This window comes from Notolepis coatsorum (assembly GCF_963971535.1).
Source record: "Notolepis coatsorum genome assembly, chromosome: 15".
Lineage (NCBI taxonomy): Eukaryota > Metazoa > Chordata > Actinopteri > Aulopiformes > Paralepididae > Notolepis > Notolepis coatsorum.
In genome coordinates this window covers 39,663,421-39,682,555 of record NC_140179.1, presented here as the reverse complement: position 1 = coordinate 39,682,555, position 19,135 = coordinate 39,663,421, and the positions used below count along the sequence as shown (strand labels likewise).

At 42.1% G+C, this 19,135-nt stretch overlaps 1 protein-coding gene across 1 annotated transcript in view; it reads right to left on the bottom strand.

Annotated features, from left to right (window-relative positions):
• The window catches only part of LOC311242020 (uncharacterized protein), a gene marked incomplete at its 3' end in the record, with an annotated part of 85,849 nt that overhangs the window by 16,504 nt on the left and 50,210 nt on the right, over nt 1–19,135 (bottom strand). The window contains exons 6-7 of the mRNA XM_084330976.1: nt 16,644–16,846; nt 9,412–9,516 (exon numbers count right to left, since the gene is read on the bottom strand). Of these exons, the coding sequence (XP_084187102.1) occupies nt 9,412–9,516; nt 16,644–16,846 (308 nt within the window). The remainder of the gene's footprint in view (nt 1–9,411; nt 9,517–16,643; nt 16,847–19,135) is intronic.

The following is a 19,135-nucleotide window of genomic DNA, read 5'->3' as shown; positions in this document are numbered from 1 at the left end:
GAGCGCCTGGATACTGAACTTTCTGAGTGAAAGGCCTCAGGCGGTCAGGGTGGGGGGTCAGACCTCCAACACCATCACCCTGAGTATCGGGTCCCCCCAGGGCTGCGTTCTCAGCCCCCTGCTGTATTCACTGTACACACATGACTGTGTGGCCAGGTTCAGCTCCAACTCCATAGTGAAGTTTGCGGACGACACAGTGGTGGTGGGGCTGATCTCTGACAACGACGAGAAGGCCTACTGGGAGGAGGTTGATGTACTGGCACGCTGGTGTCAGGACAACAGCCTGCTCCTGAACATTGGTAAAACCAAGGAGCTGATAGTGGATTTTAGGAGAACACAGAAGGGGACACACACACCACTGTGGATAAATGGAGCTACCGTGGACAGGGTGAGCAGCTTTAAGTACCTGGGGGTCCACATCTCAGAGGACCTGACATGGACAACACACATAGACTCAGTCGTAAAAAAAAGGCAAACAGCCTGTTCAAGCTGCTGCGGTCAGGCAAACACCTGCGCACACCAGCAACTAGGACAGAGACTTTGGCTCAGCTTCTTCCCCCAGGCCATCAGAGTCTTGAACACTAAACTCTCCACACACAAGCACACACACACAACACACATACTGTATATGCTCACACACTAACAGTCACTTTAGCATGCACACACATCTGTCTGTGTGTATATACACAAGGATACCAAATACATCAACCGTACTGACCTTAACCATGATGAAATTGAAACTGTTTGGATTGAAATCTTATTAGACAGGGCGAAACCAGTACTAGTAGGCACAATCTATAGACCACCAGAACAGAGTGGCTTTTATGACACACTTGATGGGTGTTTAGCTGGGGTGGAGGGGGTAGAAAAAATTCTTATTGGGGACTGGAACACGGATATGCTGCGTAAAGCAGCACCCGTCTTCAAGGCCTTCAGTAGATTTTCTGATCTGCACGGTTTCAGCCAGCTAATCACCCAACCCACAAGGGTATGTGATTCGACACAAACCACCATTGACCTCATTTTGACCTCTGACAAGTCAATGATCTCCAATAAAGGGGTGATAGCATGCGGGTTAAGTGATCATTATATGATTTTCTGTACCCGCAAAAAGCTAAAACAGAAGGCCGGCTGTCACATCTAGAGACCTCAAAACTTACTCTAGAGAGGCCTTTAACCTAGAACTGGGGAGCTTGGACTGGTCAGATGAACTCAGTGGTACACAGGTTGAAGAAACATGGCTTGGATTCAAAACCAAATTCACAGCAATACTCAACAACATGGCACCCATAAGAACCACCAGGGTTAAAAATCGCGCTGAGCCATGGATGCACACTGAAATACTGGCCGCTATGAAAACCAGAGACAAAAAATGCTCTGAACTTCATAAAAGTCAGACAAAGCTTTCCAAAAGCTCAAACAGTGAACTCCAAGCCCACATGGTTGAACAAAAAATTCAAGGAAACAGACTAAGAAATGACGTAAACACCATGGTCAGAACCGCAAAAAGAAATTTCATCAACGACAAAACTGAGGAAAACAAAACAAACCCCGCGAACTTTGGAAATTACTCAATAATCAACTAGGCTGCAGTAAAAAACTTAAAACCAGATTCTCAAACATAAACATAAAGACGGACAACACGCTCATCTCAGACAAGCTGGATGTAGCCAATTACTTAAACATCTTCTTCACAAACATAGCCACAACACTGGTAAACAAACTACCCTCCCACTCAGGGCATTATGGGGTAGAACACATAGTAGCATACTACAAAAACCTAGGGGTCCACAAAGACGACTTCAAACTTGAAATGGTAACAACCGATGAGGTACTCAAAAAATTGAGCGCCCTCCAACCTAACAAGGCCACTGGCCATGACAACATCCCCTCCAAATTCCTCAGAGACGCAGCAGCCGCCATCACCCCAGTCATCACACACATAATAAACCTCTCTATAAAACAGGGGCACGTCCCCAAGGACTTCAAAATTGCGAGAGTGACCCCTCTGCACAAAAAGGGCAGCAAATTAGACCCAGGCAACTACCGCCCTGTTTCTATTCTTACCTCCATCTCGAAAGTCATGGAGAAAATAGTCTACGAACAGGTCGAAAAGTACCTGGCGGGAAGAAAAATACGAATTCCAATCTGGCTTCAGAACGTCCCACTCCACTGACACATGCCTCCTCTATTTGAACGACCACATCAAACAAGAGGTGGACGCGGGCAAATACTGCGGCATGGTCATGCTGGACCTACAAAAGGCCTTCGACACCGTCAATCACTCCATTCTAATGGACAAACTAAAAGCAATTGGTTTTGATAGCTTATCAGTGAGCTGGATGCAATCCTACCTGGAGGGGAGAGAACAGATGGTAGAGGTAAACGGTACTCTATCCCCCCCCTCACAGTGAGCTGTGGTGTTCCACAAGGAAGCATACTAGGACCGCTACTCTTCCTAATTTATGCAAATGACATGTCATCAGCCTGTGACTGCAACTTGTTCCTGTTTGCGGACGACTCAGCCCTGCTGGTCTCTGACAAGAACAAGTTGCAGGTTGAAAAAACCCTCAGCTCGGAACTAGGCAAAATCTGCATATGGCTCGCTGATAACAAACTATCATTACACATGGGCAAAACAGAGTCCATTCTCTTCGGTTCAAATAACAAACTCAGCAAGACCGACGGCTTCTCAGTTACAGTGGGTGACAATATTGTCACAAGGAAAGACGAAATTACCTACCTGGGTTCCATCCTAGAGGCAAATCTTTCCTGTGACAAAATGGCATCCAATGTAATAAAAAAAGTCAACCAACGAACTAGATTCTTGTACCGGATCTCCTCTCTGGTAAACAAGAATACCCTGAAGACTCTGGCAGGAGCACTCATTCAAGGGTACTATGACTATGCATGCACCTCATGGTACCAAAGCACCTCAAAGGCGCTTAAAACAAAATTACAAACATCACAAAACAAACTGGTCTTGACCTGGACCCCAGAACCCACCTCACCCCTGCCCACTTTGACAACCTAGGATGGCTTAGAGTAGACGACAGAGTACAGCAACTTGCAATGGGCCTGGTCTACAAGATACACTATACGTGCCCATGTACATGTCAAAATACTTCCCAAAGGTCAGTGAATACCACAACCACTACACCAGAGGAAGCTCAACAAATCATGTTAAACCCAGATTCGGATCAAACAAGGGACTAAACACGTTTCGCAATTATGCCACAACAATGTGGAACGCCCTACCCAAAGCTGTAAAGGAATGTGAATCCCTGCCCACATTCAAAACCGCTCTTAAAGAGCACCTACGGGAGGCTGCAATTCGAAACTGGCCACCGTAAATGCCCAAAACCCCCACCACCTCCTAATAGACAGTCTCCTCCCCACCGCATGTATATATTCCCTCCCCGCCGTATGTATATTTCTCTCCCACCCACCCACCCCCTCCTAATGTACAGTCCCCTCCCCATCATATGTATATACTCTGTCAGGATCTAGGGGTAACAGTACTGTATATTTGAATACCGTTTATGTCACAAATGTATCAGTACTAAATACCTATATGTCCCTATGCCATAAATGTCATGTATGTTGTGTATGTCATAAATGTCTATATGAATTGAAAATGGGGGACCCTGATGGAAACAAGACAAACGTCTTTCTCAGGTCTGCATCCCCTTAACAATTGTATGTATTGAGCCGTACTGTATTGTACCCATTCTGCAATCTGTTAAATAAAGTTTTCATTCATTCATTCATTCACACACACATGCTGCACACGCTCACACTCAACAGTCACTTTACACAATGGAAAAGTCACTTTAAAAAAGAAATAATAATAATAAAAAGAACGGGAATGGTTCTTGTATAGTAATAGATGGATATAGCAAGATAGCATAAGGATATATAGTATAACTGTATATTGTATAGTAGTGTACATAAGACCCAGTGCCTCATCCGTAGCTTAACACTGTATTGCACTATCGCAGGACCTTAGCATGTCTTTACCATGCATTTAAAAAACTTTATGTACATTATACCCGTTATGTCTTATTCTTATTACTTGTATTATTGCACAATTGCACAGTCTTATTCTTATTACTTGTATTATTGTACAATCGCTGCGGACATGACCACCGGCATTTCACTGTATGCCTTGTATGCCGTGACAAATAAAACTCTTGACTTGACTTGTACTGTATACGCGTGCATAATGAATCGTTACAATAGGCTTATATTATTCTAATGACTTGTTTTATTAGGAAATATATGGATATGTGCTGCCCTATTAGTAGTAAGTCATACTGTAGAACTGTGTGTGCACTGAGTGCATATTTTTTATTTATTTTCAGACATAGTTTGTTGAGTCATGACTATAAATGTAAATGTTATCTTTTCCCCCCTTCTTTTTCCGTTTTTCTCCCCTCCCAATGTTAGTCGTTATGCCAATTCCCAATCCCCTTCCTGGTCGTTGCGCACTCTACCCCCTACCGTCGGTCTGGGAGGGCGGAGACTATCACATGCTTCCTCCGACACATGTGTACCCAGCCCACCACTTCTTTTCACCCGGCAGCGCAGACTCTCACTGGGAGAGTGTAACGTGTGGAAAGTCACACTACCTCCCTCCAGATCCTTCCCTCGCTGTGCAGGCGCCCCGACCGAACTGTAGGAGTCGCTGTTTACAACGACCAGGACCCACCCACCGGCTTCCCTCCCGCTGACTCTGCCAATTGAGCCAGTATGACGGCCGGCCAAGGCGGAGGCACCACAGCTGACAGCCGGATTCTATACCAGTGTCTCTCGCGTTGGTGACGAGCGCTTAGTCCGCTGCGCCACCCAGCCGCCCTCAGTAAAACGTAATTGTTAATGATACAAATATTGCAAATTGCTTTCGCGCTACGGAGCTTGCGCGTGTGTGTGCGTGTATTTATGTACAGTATCCTCACAATATCCTGCATCGGCTGCTGCATCTTAATAAACTATAGATTTATATGGAATTCGTTCATCTATTATTAGTCTATTCCACAATATCCGCGATTGGTTTAACTTTTAGTTCCTATTTATTTAGTTTGCAGTGTGTAATGCTCACGATGCCTCATTTGAGTCATGACTATAAATGCAAAGCGTAATTGTTAATGATACAAATATTGTCATATTTATCTTTATTATAATTCTTTTCAGAGGATGTCTGTAGAATCGACGTGAAAGCAATCACTAACTATTTATCCCAAATGAAGCCTTTTACCAGTTTCATCACTTTCTAACTGTGCATTGCATGTTACATTTGTTGGATTTTGTATTGTACTTGTGCTGTATAATGACAATACATTTGAATCTAATCTAATTTTGATCAGTCACCAATTGCTTTCTCGCTCCTTGTTGAATATTTCCCCCATAAGGGTCAACGCCAAGCAGACGCAATGGATAGCCTCTCCTTATGAGGATCTGGCACGGCATTTCTGTATACAAATGAAGTTGTACGAGAACGTGCTTCCAGTTTAAGAATGAGAGACGTTTTTCATTCACGAGAACCCAGGTGCGATGATTTTGGCCACTTTCACGCGTTCAGGAATCCGGAGGAGGATCTTTGTAATTTGTTAGTACAAACTTTTTACCAAGATAGTTACAAAGGTACTGTAGTGGCCGACTGTCATTCCTGGGTTGCTGACAGTCGTCCACGATGCACCTGCTATTGTGCCTTTTCACGCTGTACCAAAGTTGTGATGTTGAATGAATTGAATGTCCAAAGTTGCCGCCGGTTCGGTTTACAGGGTTTATTGTTGTCCAAGGGTAAATTATAGTGAATTAAGGGTTAAACAGAACAGTCGTCAATTGCTCCGTGTGGTCAGTTCCAACAGTGAAACAGTAGCGTTTGAAGGTAAAACCTCGGCAGGTGCACAAGATTCCAGTGATCACCTTGGCTATTTATAGGAGTGGGCTGTAATGGGTGGTGAGCCCTCTAGTGTCCAAACATAAATAAGACAGTCTAAAGTTTAAGACAGTCTAAACAGTGCATGGTTCTAATATATAATATAATATATATAAATATAATAATAATATAATAATATATAAATCCACCAAGTCGGTTTCTGCCTCTACACACCGGCCCCTTAATTGTGCACCAAATCAGAATTACAAAAATATATATATAGCAAAGAGGCAAAGAAGCCGACATAACCTATAATCAATGTCAATGTCCTCAATAATAATCTATTTCAAATCATAGTTCTAAACACAAAGAAGCTTGACTGGGTCCTGGTTTTCGCTTGTTGTCCCTGTGCATGGGAAGAACAAATTAATTAGTAATTCAAATAACAGTCAAGGTAACTCAATGATAATATTCAAAGTGTTTTTTTGTTTTGTTTTAACAAACAGAGCCATGTAGCTCTGATAGGCTTATAGCCAATGTCTATTCAAAGTTCAACAGAGCCCTATAGCTCTGATAGGCATATAGCCAATGTCTACTGGTTGTGACTCTCCATCATGGACATCAGGACTCTCTGCGGTAAGTCGGTCGGGAGGTCTCAGCCATTCTTCCCCAGGTTTCCTTTACGCCGTCATCTTTTGTAGTTTATCCTCTTGGAAACTGGCATATTCAAAAGTGTTTGGCCATCACCGGCCCCGGTAACACCATGGGCTTCCATGGGCTTCACTTGATAAGCTTGTTTCTTCACAGCGTTTAACAGCTGCACCACCCCCCTGGTAGCAACTCTCTGTAGATTTTGTTCCATCTCTCTGTCTTTGACCAGGTCAGGTTTGTCTCTACACATCATCTCCCAGGTCCGCTTCTTGTCAACCTGTTTCTTTCTCTCCAGCTGCTCCTGTTTCTCCTTCTCCTTCAGCTTGTCCAGCTGTTTGTTCTTCAGTAGGATGGAGGGTTTACTCTCTGGGGTCTTCTTTCCCAGGATCTTAGCCATGGCTTCCGCCCATCCAGCGTTTTGGTTCCCCTCCTCTCCTTCCTCTCCTCCGTCTTCATCCTCTGCCTCTGCCCCATCATCATCAGCTTCCTTGTCTTCTCCATCATCTGATGCTAGGTTGCTGCTTCCGCTTGTTTGGTGTAGATCAGTATGAGACTGAGGGGCTTGGGTATGAGAGGTTGTTGGCAGCACATGCCGGCTTCGACCAGCAGGGACAGCACATCTTGTCTTATGGCTTATAGCAGTATGGCTTGGCCACTGGTCCACCTCATCTACCTCTTCTTCCTCTTCTTTATCACTGTCCTCCTCCTTGTCTTCATCATCGACGCCGTCCTCCTCACCGTCCCCATCATCATCATCATCTAGTTCATTCTGAAGAACTGTCTGAGGAACAATCCACTCCTTGGAGGGAACATGAGGCGCAATTGCTTTGTCGTCCTCTTCTTCATCATCATGGCTGTCCTCTCCTCTGGACTCTGTATTTTGTGCTCGTACTCCTTGGAGCTGAAATCAACACAGTGATTAGTAAAAACATTATCATTGGCCAGTACAATGTTGCGCCTCTCAGCCAAGACTCCCATTGATGATGCCCGCCTGGCCGCTTGCTTGGCTGCTCGCTCGGCTGCGCGCCTGGCTGCGTGTTCGGCTGAGAGCTTTTCTTCTTCCAATTTCCTATCACTTTGTTGTTTCTTTATCCTGCTTTCCAACTCGTGTCTCAAATCTTTAAGGTTTACATTGGCAAGGGCAGTTTCATATTTCCACTTACTTTGTTGTTTCTGAAGCCACAGTGGCAAGGCGTATAAATAAGCATTCCTTTTCATCTTCAGCCTTTCTTAGCCTAGAGCGTACCCATAAGCTTTCCTTTTCATCTTCAGCCTTTCTTAGCACGGCTTCTTCTTTAATTGCAATTTGCCTCTTTCTCATCTTGGCTTCAGATATTTTGTTATTTATTCTTTCCAATTCCAATTTCAAATCCTTAAGGTTTAAAGGGTTTGAATGGGCAAGGCGTACAGATTTGCTGGTTTGCCTCTTCCTCATCTTGGCTTCAGACATTGTTACTGTATTCTTTTTATTTTTTATTTATCCTTTTGTAATTTGAATGTTGCATTCACTTAGCGTGACGTCAAAGAGGGTTTGCGTTTTTTCCTGCTTATGAATGCAGTAATGTAGTTATAGCTTTTGCCACACATCTACATCAATGTCCAAGAGAACAGTTTACACACTTTCAGTCAGTGACGACACTAATTACGATGGCTCCACATCTAAATGATACGGCACATCGTCAGTTCCATATCCTTCCACAATATCGTAATCATTCAGTTGCCAATGTGCCAATGTTATTCCGTTTCCACACGTCCATACAATATTAATTGTGATGGTTCCACATTTAATTCTCCGTTGCACTGTCCACTGTTGTATTATATATCGGAATTAAATCATAGTTCATTGCGTCATCTAGTGTCCAGTTTCCACACGTCCAGACAATATTAATTGTGATGGTTCCACTTTCTAATACGGCGCATAGTCCGTTCTATAATCCACAGCATCACAATTTAATTAGTCCGACGCTAGAATGCTCCACAGCGTTCGCAAGGAAGCGCAACAAAGTAGCAATGTCCCGAGTCATTTCCATTCATAAATACAGCAGCGTTATCCGTTATCCAGTTCTTCATCAATGGAGGTTTTATTTAAAATCTTCTTACCTCTGCTTGTCCTTGGTGAGGGAGGTGATCCAACTTTATACTCGCATATCACGTCCTTCTTTCACGAGGATATTTTTCCTCCTTTTCACTCGCGTTCTTTTGTCGTGAGGGTAACTTTTCAAACTTTTGTACTCACGTCCTTCTGTCGTGAGGACACTTTCAAACTTTCTTCTTTTCACTCACGTTCTTCACTCACGTTCAAACTTTTGTAGTGGCCGACTGTCATTCCTGGGTTGCTGACAGTCGTCCACGATGCACCTGCTATTGTGCCTTTTCACGCTGTACCAAAGTTGTGATGTTGAATGAATTGAATGTCCAAAGTTGCCGCCGGTTCGGTTTACAGGGTTTATTGTTGTCCAAGGGTAAATGATAGTGAATTAAGGGTTAAACAGAACAGTCGTCAATTGCTCCGTGTGGTCAGTTCCAACAGTGAAACAGTAGCGTTTGAAGGTAAAACCTCTGCAGGTGCACAAGATTCCAGTGATCACCTTGGCTATTTATAGGAGTGGGCTGTAATGGGTGGTGAGCCCTCTAGTGTCCAAACATAAATAAGACAGTCTAAAGGTTAAGACAGTCTAAACAGTGCATGGTTCTAATATATAATATAATATATATATATAATAATAATATAATAATATATAAATCCACCAAGTCGGTTTCTGCCTCTACAGGTACTTATGAACATGTTTGAGAATGAGGACCAATGTTAATATTGACAGAATGTATGAATGAATGGCAGCAAGACCGACAGACGCAGTAATCTACAGACGTTAAACTACCTCTTCTTGCATGCAGTTTGTTGTCCACTGACGGATGGTGTTTAGGTTTTCCTGGATGGCCTGAGGGTCAAATGTCTCCACTCTCTGCAACAACTCCAGGGTAAGCTGAGGAACACACACCATTAGATGTTTGTTAGGGATGCACCAACACCAATACTGGCATCAGATATCGGATCCAATCCCAGGCAAAAACAGGGGATCAGTGTTCAATACTGAGATCTATAATCTGGTACAGAGATCAATAACCCAATACAGAGAGTGTAGTATCCTGACTTTGTTTTGTAGAGTAGCATGAGACTTATGGTCTGCAGAACTAATGGCCTCTTTTGGAATGACTAAACTAGGGGCTTAATCTTATCCTACCCAGCCTGCTACTTACCCTGGCCTACCTACCCGACCAGACATTTGCAAAGAGAAAATACTGGGTTGCTTGGGGGCCCCTGCTGGTGGGAGGTAGGGCTGGGCGATATGGAAAAAAATCATATCGCGATAACGATATGATAATGTTATCATATTTCTCGATATCGATAATTATCTAAATTGTTATAAGTATAAAAAAGATTTTTTTTATTTATTTTTTTAAACAACAGATGTATGTTTATTTTGCAGCAATTCTTTGTCGTTGCCGCCATCTTTAGTGTTACATCCCCTCACACTCCAGTTCTCAGGCTGCAGCCTGTGTACACCCGCATTTCATTGTATACTTGTATGCCGTGACAATTAAAACTCTTGACTTGACTTGACTTGAGCTGGTTTAAAAGCGAAAGTAAACCGGCTTCTCTGCTGGCTGTGGCTCCAGGGGAGTTGAACAGTTCTGGCTCTGCTAGTTTATTTTCGATCTTTTGGCGCTTTTTTGGTGGACAAACCACCGCACATGTGCAACGTGACTCGTGACTGGAGTCTAGTTCTGCTAGCACACATAGCCTACTGTGTACAGACGGTTTCAAACTGTATTTTAAATTAGAAAGCAAACAAAATAAATGGACAAGAGAAAAATAAATCTCAATTTGGTCAGTATTGTCATTTGGACAAGCAAAGCCATTACTTTAAGTTGCAGGCAAGAAAGACAAGTCTGTCCACTGTCTCTGGTTTTAAAACCGCCCTGTTGCAGGTCACACATTTTTTTTTTTAGATTTTTCTTTTATTTCGATATTCGATTATTAAAATATATCGCGATATTTATCGTTATCGTTATATCGCCCATCCCTAGTGGGAGGCCATTCCATTTGAAACTGATGAAACCACAACAACACTTGTATCTATGATGGGTCCAATGGAAGTTCAAATTCAAGCTAGAGAGACCATCACATAGCTTGGCTCTAAGGAATGTCTAACTCACTAGGCTATGTCACCACGGCTAACAAAGAACTTGTAAGGGAGGTCTAACTCACTATAGGGAGGTGTAGTGGTTACGTCATTTACATTTACATTGTCATTTAGCTGATGCTTTTATCCAAAGCGATTTACAAGTTCTGTATGACAAGTCATCAGGAAGGGCACAACTCTATCAGCTGAGTAACAATGTTCATCAAAGTGTTGCGTGCTACAGTGTAGGTTAGTTTATTAGGACAAGTGCATGACAGTAGGGCTAGTTAGGGTTAGGTTATTTCTTTTTTATTATTATATATTTTTTTTAATTTTATTTCAGATAATGGTTGAAGAAGTGCGTCTTTAGTCGACAGCGAAAGATTGGACGGGTTTCGGCTGTCCTAACTGGGGTGGGTAGTTAATTCCACCATTGTGGGGCAAGGACTGAGAATAGGCGACTTCTCTTTGATGACCCTCCCGGAGCTTGGATAGGAGTAGGTCTGAGGCGGCCAGAAGATGCAGAGCGTAGGGGTCTTGAGGGTGTGTAGTAGGGCTGGGCGATTCTTGCTAAAATGTGAATCACGATTTTTCTCTCTAAGAATTGAAATCACGATTCTCTCACGATTCTTATTTTTCAATAAAATCATTTAAAAAGTAAAGTAAAAAGTAAAAAATAATAATAATAAAAAATAATTTATAAACTTTTTTTTGTATATAAAAAAAAATCGTCATGACTTAGAAATGAGATTGCATAGGTCTATCGAGATTGCAATTTTTTTTCCCGATTAATTGCCCAGCCCTAGTGTGTAGTCATTGTTGTTTCCTGTGCGGTCCACCTCACTTGAAATTGCAATGTATTTCCAATGGACACATTTCTAAATCGTCTCGTTTAAAACAAATAAAGCATGAACATTGGCATGCCAGGCATGGTGTACCTTTCTGTGTGTATTCATCCACAATCTATAGCTCAACATGAAACAATTCGCAATTAATCGTAAAAGTAGCTAAATAACAATGCTTACGTTTTTGTTCACTGAGGAACTACACTTCACTTCTGGCGACAGTAGACATTGCTAACGTCTAATATGTTTAGCTAGGTAACGTTAGCTATGGGTAAAGTTAACGTTAACGTTAGTGTAGGAGCCAAATTCTAGGGTGAAAATTGTATCTGTATTGCCCCATTACACATATAGTTTATTATCGTATTTGTGCTTATTCATATATGTCATAATGAATTCCAATATGAAGACTTACCTGGTCTAATCCCCTTTTTTCCCATGTTCCCCCTAACCACTCCTATAACATGGCAGGTAGTTTGAGTTCAGGTAGGCCCCAGGTAGAGCGGTACCATTCGTTTTTTAACGCACTTAATTGCTAGTTTATGTTAATTTACCAACCCCTTTTTTGTTTGTTTTATAGTTATAGGCAGCTATTGGGGCTGTTGTGATAATAAATTATTTGCTTTAAAATAAATCCTGTTTATTTTACAAAGTACATTGGATCTTTATCATCTTTTCTTTTGGACTGCAATTCGGAGCGTGTCGGACTACCAACGCAATACCTGGAGACTCAAGGCAACTTTGGTTCGTAGGATTGCCTTTACAGTTACCGTACTTTTCGCACTATAAGCCGCACCTGACTATAAGCCGCAGCAGCTAAATTGAATGATGTGTACATATATAAGCCGCACTGGACTATAAGCCGCAGGTGTTTTAATGTTTAATTACCATATGTAAGGGTTCGTGCACAGAGGGGATTGTCGGGAAAGAGATGGCTGTTTGAGGAAGCTCCCATTTATTAACATTTCAACAAACAAGTTGCATATTTAATAAGGGAACAGATAAATAACATTTCAATGCAGTAAAAAAAGCAATATTTAGATTTTTACATTTTCGGGTTTGGTCCACATATAAGCCGCACCGTTATATAAGCCGCAGGGTCGAAAAATGGGGGAAAAAGCCGCGGCTTATAGTCCGAAAAGTACGGTAGCTCAATGCAACGTGTTAGCAATGCTATGTACAAAAATACGCCATTTACATTTACATTAACTATTTACATTAAGCCCAGGCTGCAAAAAAAATCAGAGAATGCTAACTAACGATGTTAGGTATTTTATATTTCACTGATAACTAGTTAGCTCGGTATCAGTGCAACTGTGACGTGTATTAGGCGACAGCACTGAACGACAAATTAAACAACCTTATAACTAGGGATGGGTATCGTTAGGATTTTATCGATACTACTACTCTTATCGATACTGCTTAACGGTTCAGTACTTTATCGATACTCTTATCGGTTCTTTTTGATTATTTTGCAAGATAATTTTTTTTTAACAGAATCAACATTGCTTTATTTTTACTTTATAAATAAATAAATATAATAAATAAATATTATTTCTTCAGCAACAGTAACCCTGTGACACTTGTTCACCCTATCCTCTGTCATCTTTCCTCTAGCTGCTAGGGTGAAGGGACTTTGGGCTTGGCTGGGACCAGTGGTGGTAAAGGGAGGAGGGGTGGGCCTCAGCCTGAAGATCAAAAAAAATTGTCGTCTTTCAAATATATATGTAGCTTAACAATTAGCTAAGCAATTATATTTAATTTTTTAGTGTAATAATTCTTTATTAGCCTAGCTAACTCCTTATCTTGGCTTACCTGCAAGTGGACGTGGATGGAACACTGCGAGCAAAGCAGTCGAAAGCGGCGCATTTCTGCAGACTAATGTTATGTTTTGACAACAGATGTTTTGACAAATTGCTTGTATTGCCACCCATACTTGCAAATGTTTTATTGCACTTGTGGCAACGTGCGTTGTCGGCATCGACTTTCGTAAAGTGTACCCAGACTTTCGAGCATTTCGTTCTCTCCGCCATGATGAGCGCATGCAGAGCTGTCTGTGTGCTGCGCACTTCAGCACGGAGCCAAGTACCCGTATGTGCATTTGTGTGAGCGACTCAAGCCGCGATTGTGTGTAACTCAGTCCCGCTTCTCGTGCAGACAGAGCAAGACAGAGAGAGGAGATAGTTCGCAACGTTTAAATTCCTTGAAAAAAAAACTCCATCATTTATCGAGTATCGATAGCAGTATTAATAACGTCAGAGTAGTGTTGTAAAATGTTTTCGATACATATCGATTCTGAATATTTAAAACAGTTCCAATACTCATTTCCCGCAATATCGATACTTTCTGCACTATCGATACCAGCTGCCGTTCTCGCAGTCTTCTCTCCTACAGCAAGTTGTTGACACACGCACACACGCTGCTGGGGCATTGCCCCTCCCCCCTCCCTCGCAGAGTGTCTTGTCAACACAACTCGGCTCTCACTCGCTCAAGTGCAGAGCCTCGACAGCTCTTCTTTCAACATCCCTGAATCATTAAACAAAATGACCGATTAAACGATTGACTTTAGTTTAATACCGTACTTTTCGCACTATAAGCCGCACCTGACTATAAGCCGCAGCAGCTAAATTGAATGATGTGTACATATATAAGCCGCACTGGACTATAAGCCGCAGGTGTTTTAATGTTTAATTACCATATGTAATTAGCATTGGGACACAATACTGTCGGACAAATAACAAGCATTAACTCATTTACAAGTTGTATTAAGTTTAGCAAATAAGGGAACAGATAAATAACATTTCAATGCAGTCAAAAAAGCAATATTTAGATGTTTACATTTTCGAGTTTGGTCACGTCGAGTCACATATAAGCCGCACCGTTATATAAGCCGCAGGGTCGAAAAATGGGGAAAAAAGCCGCGGCTTATAGTCCGAAAAGTACGGTACATGAGGCGTTGTCTAATGTTGGCCTTCGTGGCATTCCTTGCAGGCTTGCAGCTGTTGGCTAGCTGTTGGCTAGCTAGCTATCTTTCTCAGTTGGCTAACGTTAGCTACCTAGCTAGCTAATACTGGCTGGCTGCCTACCTTTTAATTCGCAATGGAATGGCTAGCTAACTAACTGTACATATCGATGTGATTGGCTGAGACCGTAATTTGTACGGTTGGCTGGATTGGGGGTGGCTAGCTGGCAGTTCATGGTGCAGTAGCTGGCTAATGTTGGCCAATATAGCTCTAACTGAATGATGCTAGCCTTATGTGGTCTTATGAGTTTCAGTTCATAGGAAAATACTTTGACTATAATGGTCAGAAGTAAATTAACTATATATACTCTCTTTTTAGAAATTCTGTCTCTTAAACAGTACTGTATATCTTGTATGTCATAAATGTCTGGATGTAACAGTACTGTTTATCTGTATGTCATATGTCCTGATTAATTGAAAATGGGGGACCCTGATGTAAACAAGACGAAAGTCTTTCTCTGGTCTGCATCCCCTTAACAATTGTGTGTATTGAGCTGTACTGTATTGTACCCATTCTGCAATCTGTTAATACAATTTCCAATCAATCAATCTGTTATGCTTAACACGCAGTACTATTAACTTTACTTAATTTCTTGTATTTTATTTTTTTATTATTTTTTAAACAAACATATAAACAAACATGACAACACACGATAAGATATACAAGCATTAATTGTCAGGGCACATCCAATGAGATCACATTTTAGTTAGTTGTCTTATATAAGATATACCCCTAATACATGTTATCTAAAGAAACCTACACACATATGCTCAGCTCGAACCCCCCCCTCCCGGACCCCACCTTGAGAAGTACCTCCACTATCCCTCGCACCTAACCAGACACTACCATTATAAGCTAGCTTTTATTCTCTCCACCACTTCTAACCACATTGACATTTTGGATTCATTGAGACCCAGAATTCTTGCTGTAGATATTTCATGGTAAATTACATCGAGATATGTAAGAAACCAAACTTTACGGCACATTTTTTCCGGTTGAAACCAGCGTGATGCGATCAGCTTTTTGGCTACTGTGATACCCGATAAAACCAATCTCTTTAGCTGTGGATTCACTGCAAACTCAAAAACATCATTCAATAATAATACCGAGGGGTGTACAGGTATATTCCAAGATACGAGTTTTGATATTTGTTGGGTCACATCTTTCCAGAATGCCTTAACTGGTGAGCAGTCCCAATACATGTGCATAAATGTCCCTTCGTCCCCATTTGCACATTGGGTGCATTTGGAATCTTGTTTAAGCCCCATTCGGCACTTTACTTAATTTCTAAGATTATATAATTTAGTTATTTTTAAATGTCTGATCTAAAGATAAACAAAGGGTTTTAAAAGTGTTATATTTATCTTCTCTTATAGTACCAGAGAGAAGCTGAGGAGAATCGACCAGCAACAAAAGCTAAATTTATAAAAAATATATATATATTCATATTTTCTTTCTCTTTTTTTTTTACATTTTAAGATTTAATCTTTTCCCCCGCGGTATCGAAAATGGTATCGAATACCGATACTTTTCAAGGTATCGTATCGAAGTTCGAAATTCCAGTATCGTGACAACACTAAGTCAGAGCTTATCTAATTTAGTACCGGTTCCCGTTTAGAACCGGATTTCGGGGGGCATCCCTACTTATAACTCATTTTATTTCAACCACAAATGCTACAACAATAATGTTAGTGATAGAAGGGAACTCATTTTGTGCAAAAATGGAAAGCTTTGCAATGAGGCAGAATTATTACAATAGCCGATAATAAATGTTCCCAATGATAAATCCCTATACAGGTGGACCGTGCGGGAAACTAAAGACAGACTACACCTCCCTATGTCACCATCACTAACAAATAACTTGTGGGAAACTAACATAGTAGTTATTGATCTTGATAAATCACACCACCCCCAATCGTTTCATGGAAACTGAAAGAACATTTTAGAAACCTTTCCCCCAATGGCACAGTTGTCTGGTGAAGAAAATGTCAAAGCATCTCTTTAACCTTGTAGGTCTAAACGTTCCCTCTGTTGTCTTACCCCATTCCCTCTGTTGTCTTACCCGTGCTCTCAGTCCCAGGATGAGTTGAGCTCTCTGCCTGAAACTCAGAAGCTCTGGAACCATCTGTGTCACCAAACTGATGAACTCTGCGAGTTTTCCATACTGGTCTACACAGCACTGCTGGGCCACCTGCCACATATATGCAGACATCAGGCGTACCGGTGCAACCAGGAGACGCATGGACGACAGCGGGAGATTAAGACCTGCAAATAAAGACTGCAGTCAAAATCAACCCAAAGACAAATGATTAAACTGGGATAGTAGTCTGTTGTTCAGGCACAACCCATTAATGAGGATGAGATTTGTATCTAAGTGAAGTCCCACCATATCCTGAGTGTATACTTGATTTTGATTGGCTCTTTATATTGTGTAGAAGGGGTGAATGTGTAGTGAAGAGAGATGTACTGCATGCCAGCCTCTTTATATTGTGTAGAAAGGGTGAATGTGTAGGAAGAGAGAGATGTATTTATATTGTAACTATGGTAAATATGCATTTTGCTATGATGCCCATAGCCCATGGAATGAACTCCAACAGTCCTTAAAGTGGAGATGAAGCAGTGAACAATGTGATCCTAGTTTGTTTGTTGTGTACCTTGTGTAAGACAGGGTTCTATAATCAAATGTGAAATCTATCTTATTTGTCTGAAAAATCAAATATAATATCCCTGTTTTCAACATGGGCGCCGCCATTTTGTTGCTGACGTCATGGCTGACGTCATGGGGCTGGTTTGGTGTATACACTGCTGGTTAGCTGCCTATAGTGAATGGGTCAGTCAGTAAATAAAATGTTGCCTACAAAACAACGGGACCGCGGTGGTTCTGTTTGTATTGCTCCTGGCTGTTCAAACTAATTTTACCATGTGAAAGAGAGGAAAGTTGGTTAATTTCCACAAACTACCAGTGAAAAAAACAGTGTTGTTGGCACGTTGGCTCAGGCTGGCTGCACTCAGGCGGCGCGACCAGCCTGTTGGACAGGGAAGGAGGATCTGCAGCGAACACTTCATTGCCTCGGATTATGTTGTTGGGGGTGGAAGGTTTGTCCAGAAGACCACTAATCAGCTGAAGCCGGACGCGGTTCCCTCAGTCTTCGACAGACAGACCGGCCCAGGCAGTTCAGCGTCGCGGAGCATTCAGCCTGCTGGCTACCTAGATCCACTTCAACCAGCGTCGCGGAGCATTCAGCCTGCTGGCTACCTAGATCCACTTCAACCAGCGTCGCGGAGCATTCAGCCTGCTGGCTACATAGCTCCACTTCAACCAGCCGAGCGTCGGGAGCTCCAGCAGCTTGTCGATGTGCTAATAGCCTGGAGCCAGCTACCGTTAGCTTGCCGAGGCTATTAGCACACCGACAGCTGTGTAGCCAGCTACCGTTAGCTTGCCGAGGCTATTAGCACACCGACAAGCAGTGTAGCCAGCTACCGTTAGCTTGCCGAGGCTATTAGCACATCGACAAGCTGTGTAGCCAGCTACCGTTAGCTTGCCGAGGCTATTAGCACATCGACAAGCTGCTGGAGCTCCCGACGCTCGGCTGGTTGAAGTGGATCTAGGTAGCCAGCAGGCTGAATGCTCCGCGACGCTGAACTGCCTGGGCCGGTCTGTCTGTCAATGACCGAGGGAACCGCGTCCGGCTTCAGCTGATTAGTGGTCTTCTGGACAAACATCCCACCCCAACAACATAATCCGAGGCAATGAAGTGTTCGCTGCAGATCCTCCTTCCCTGTCCAACAGGCTGGTCGCGCCGCCTGAGTGCAGCCAGCCTGAGCCAACGTGCCAACAACACTGTTTTTTTCACTGGTAGTTTGTGGAAATTAACCAACTTTCCTCTCTCTCACACGGTAAAATTAGTTTGAACAGCCAGGAGCAATACAAACAGAACCACCGCGGTTGTTTTGTAGGCAACATTTTATTTACTGACTGACCCATTCACTATAGGCAGCTAACCAGCAGTGTATACACCAAACCAGCCCAATGACGTCAGCAACAAAATGGCCGCGCCCATAATGATAAATGCTTCAAAAATGCACATAACAAATCGTTTTTTCTTAGAAACTGCTTATTTTTATAACGTGATTTTTTTCTGTGGCTTATCTAAATACTAATGTGATGCTATGAATATGTATTTATCGCTATGCTTCATCTCCACTTTAAAGGTTGAGATTCTCCCCTCTGTTGCAGTTTAAAACCTTGATCTCCAACCTTTGTCAATCAAGTTGTACATGTTTTAATCGATTGTTATCCTTACTTGTCTTATTGTTATGGTTTTATATTCCGTGTGATTTGATATGCCTTTTTTGCTTAACTCTGTAAGTATACTCAACATGACTGTAAATGAGGAAAACCTCAGTTGCCTTTCTAGTTTAAATAAAGGTTTGAAATAAAATTTAATAATTCAATGGGGAATTATTTCAAAAGGGGAACTACATCCAATTTCAGAATTATTATGTTATTCCTCTGGTCCATGACGGTACACAAATATTAGTGAAAATTAGCAA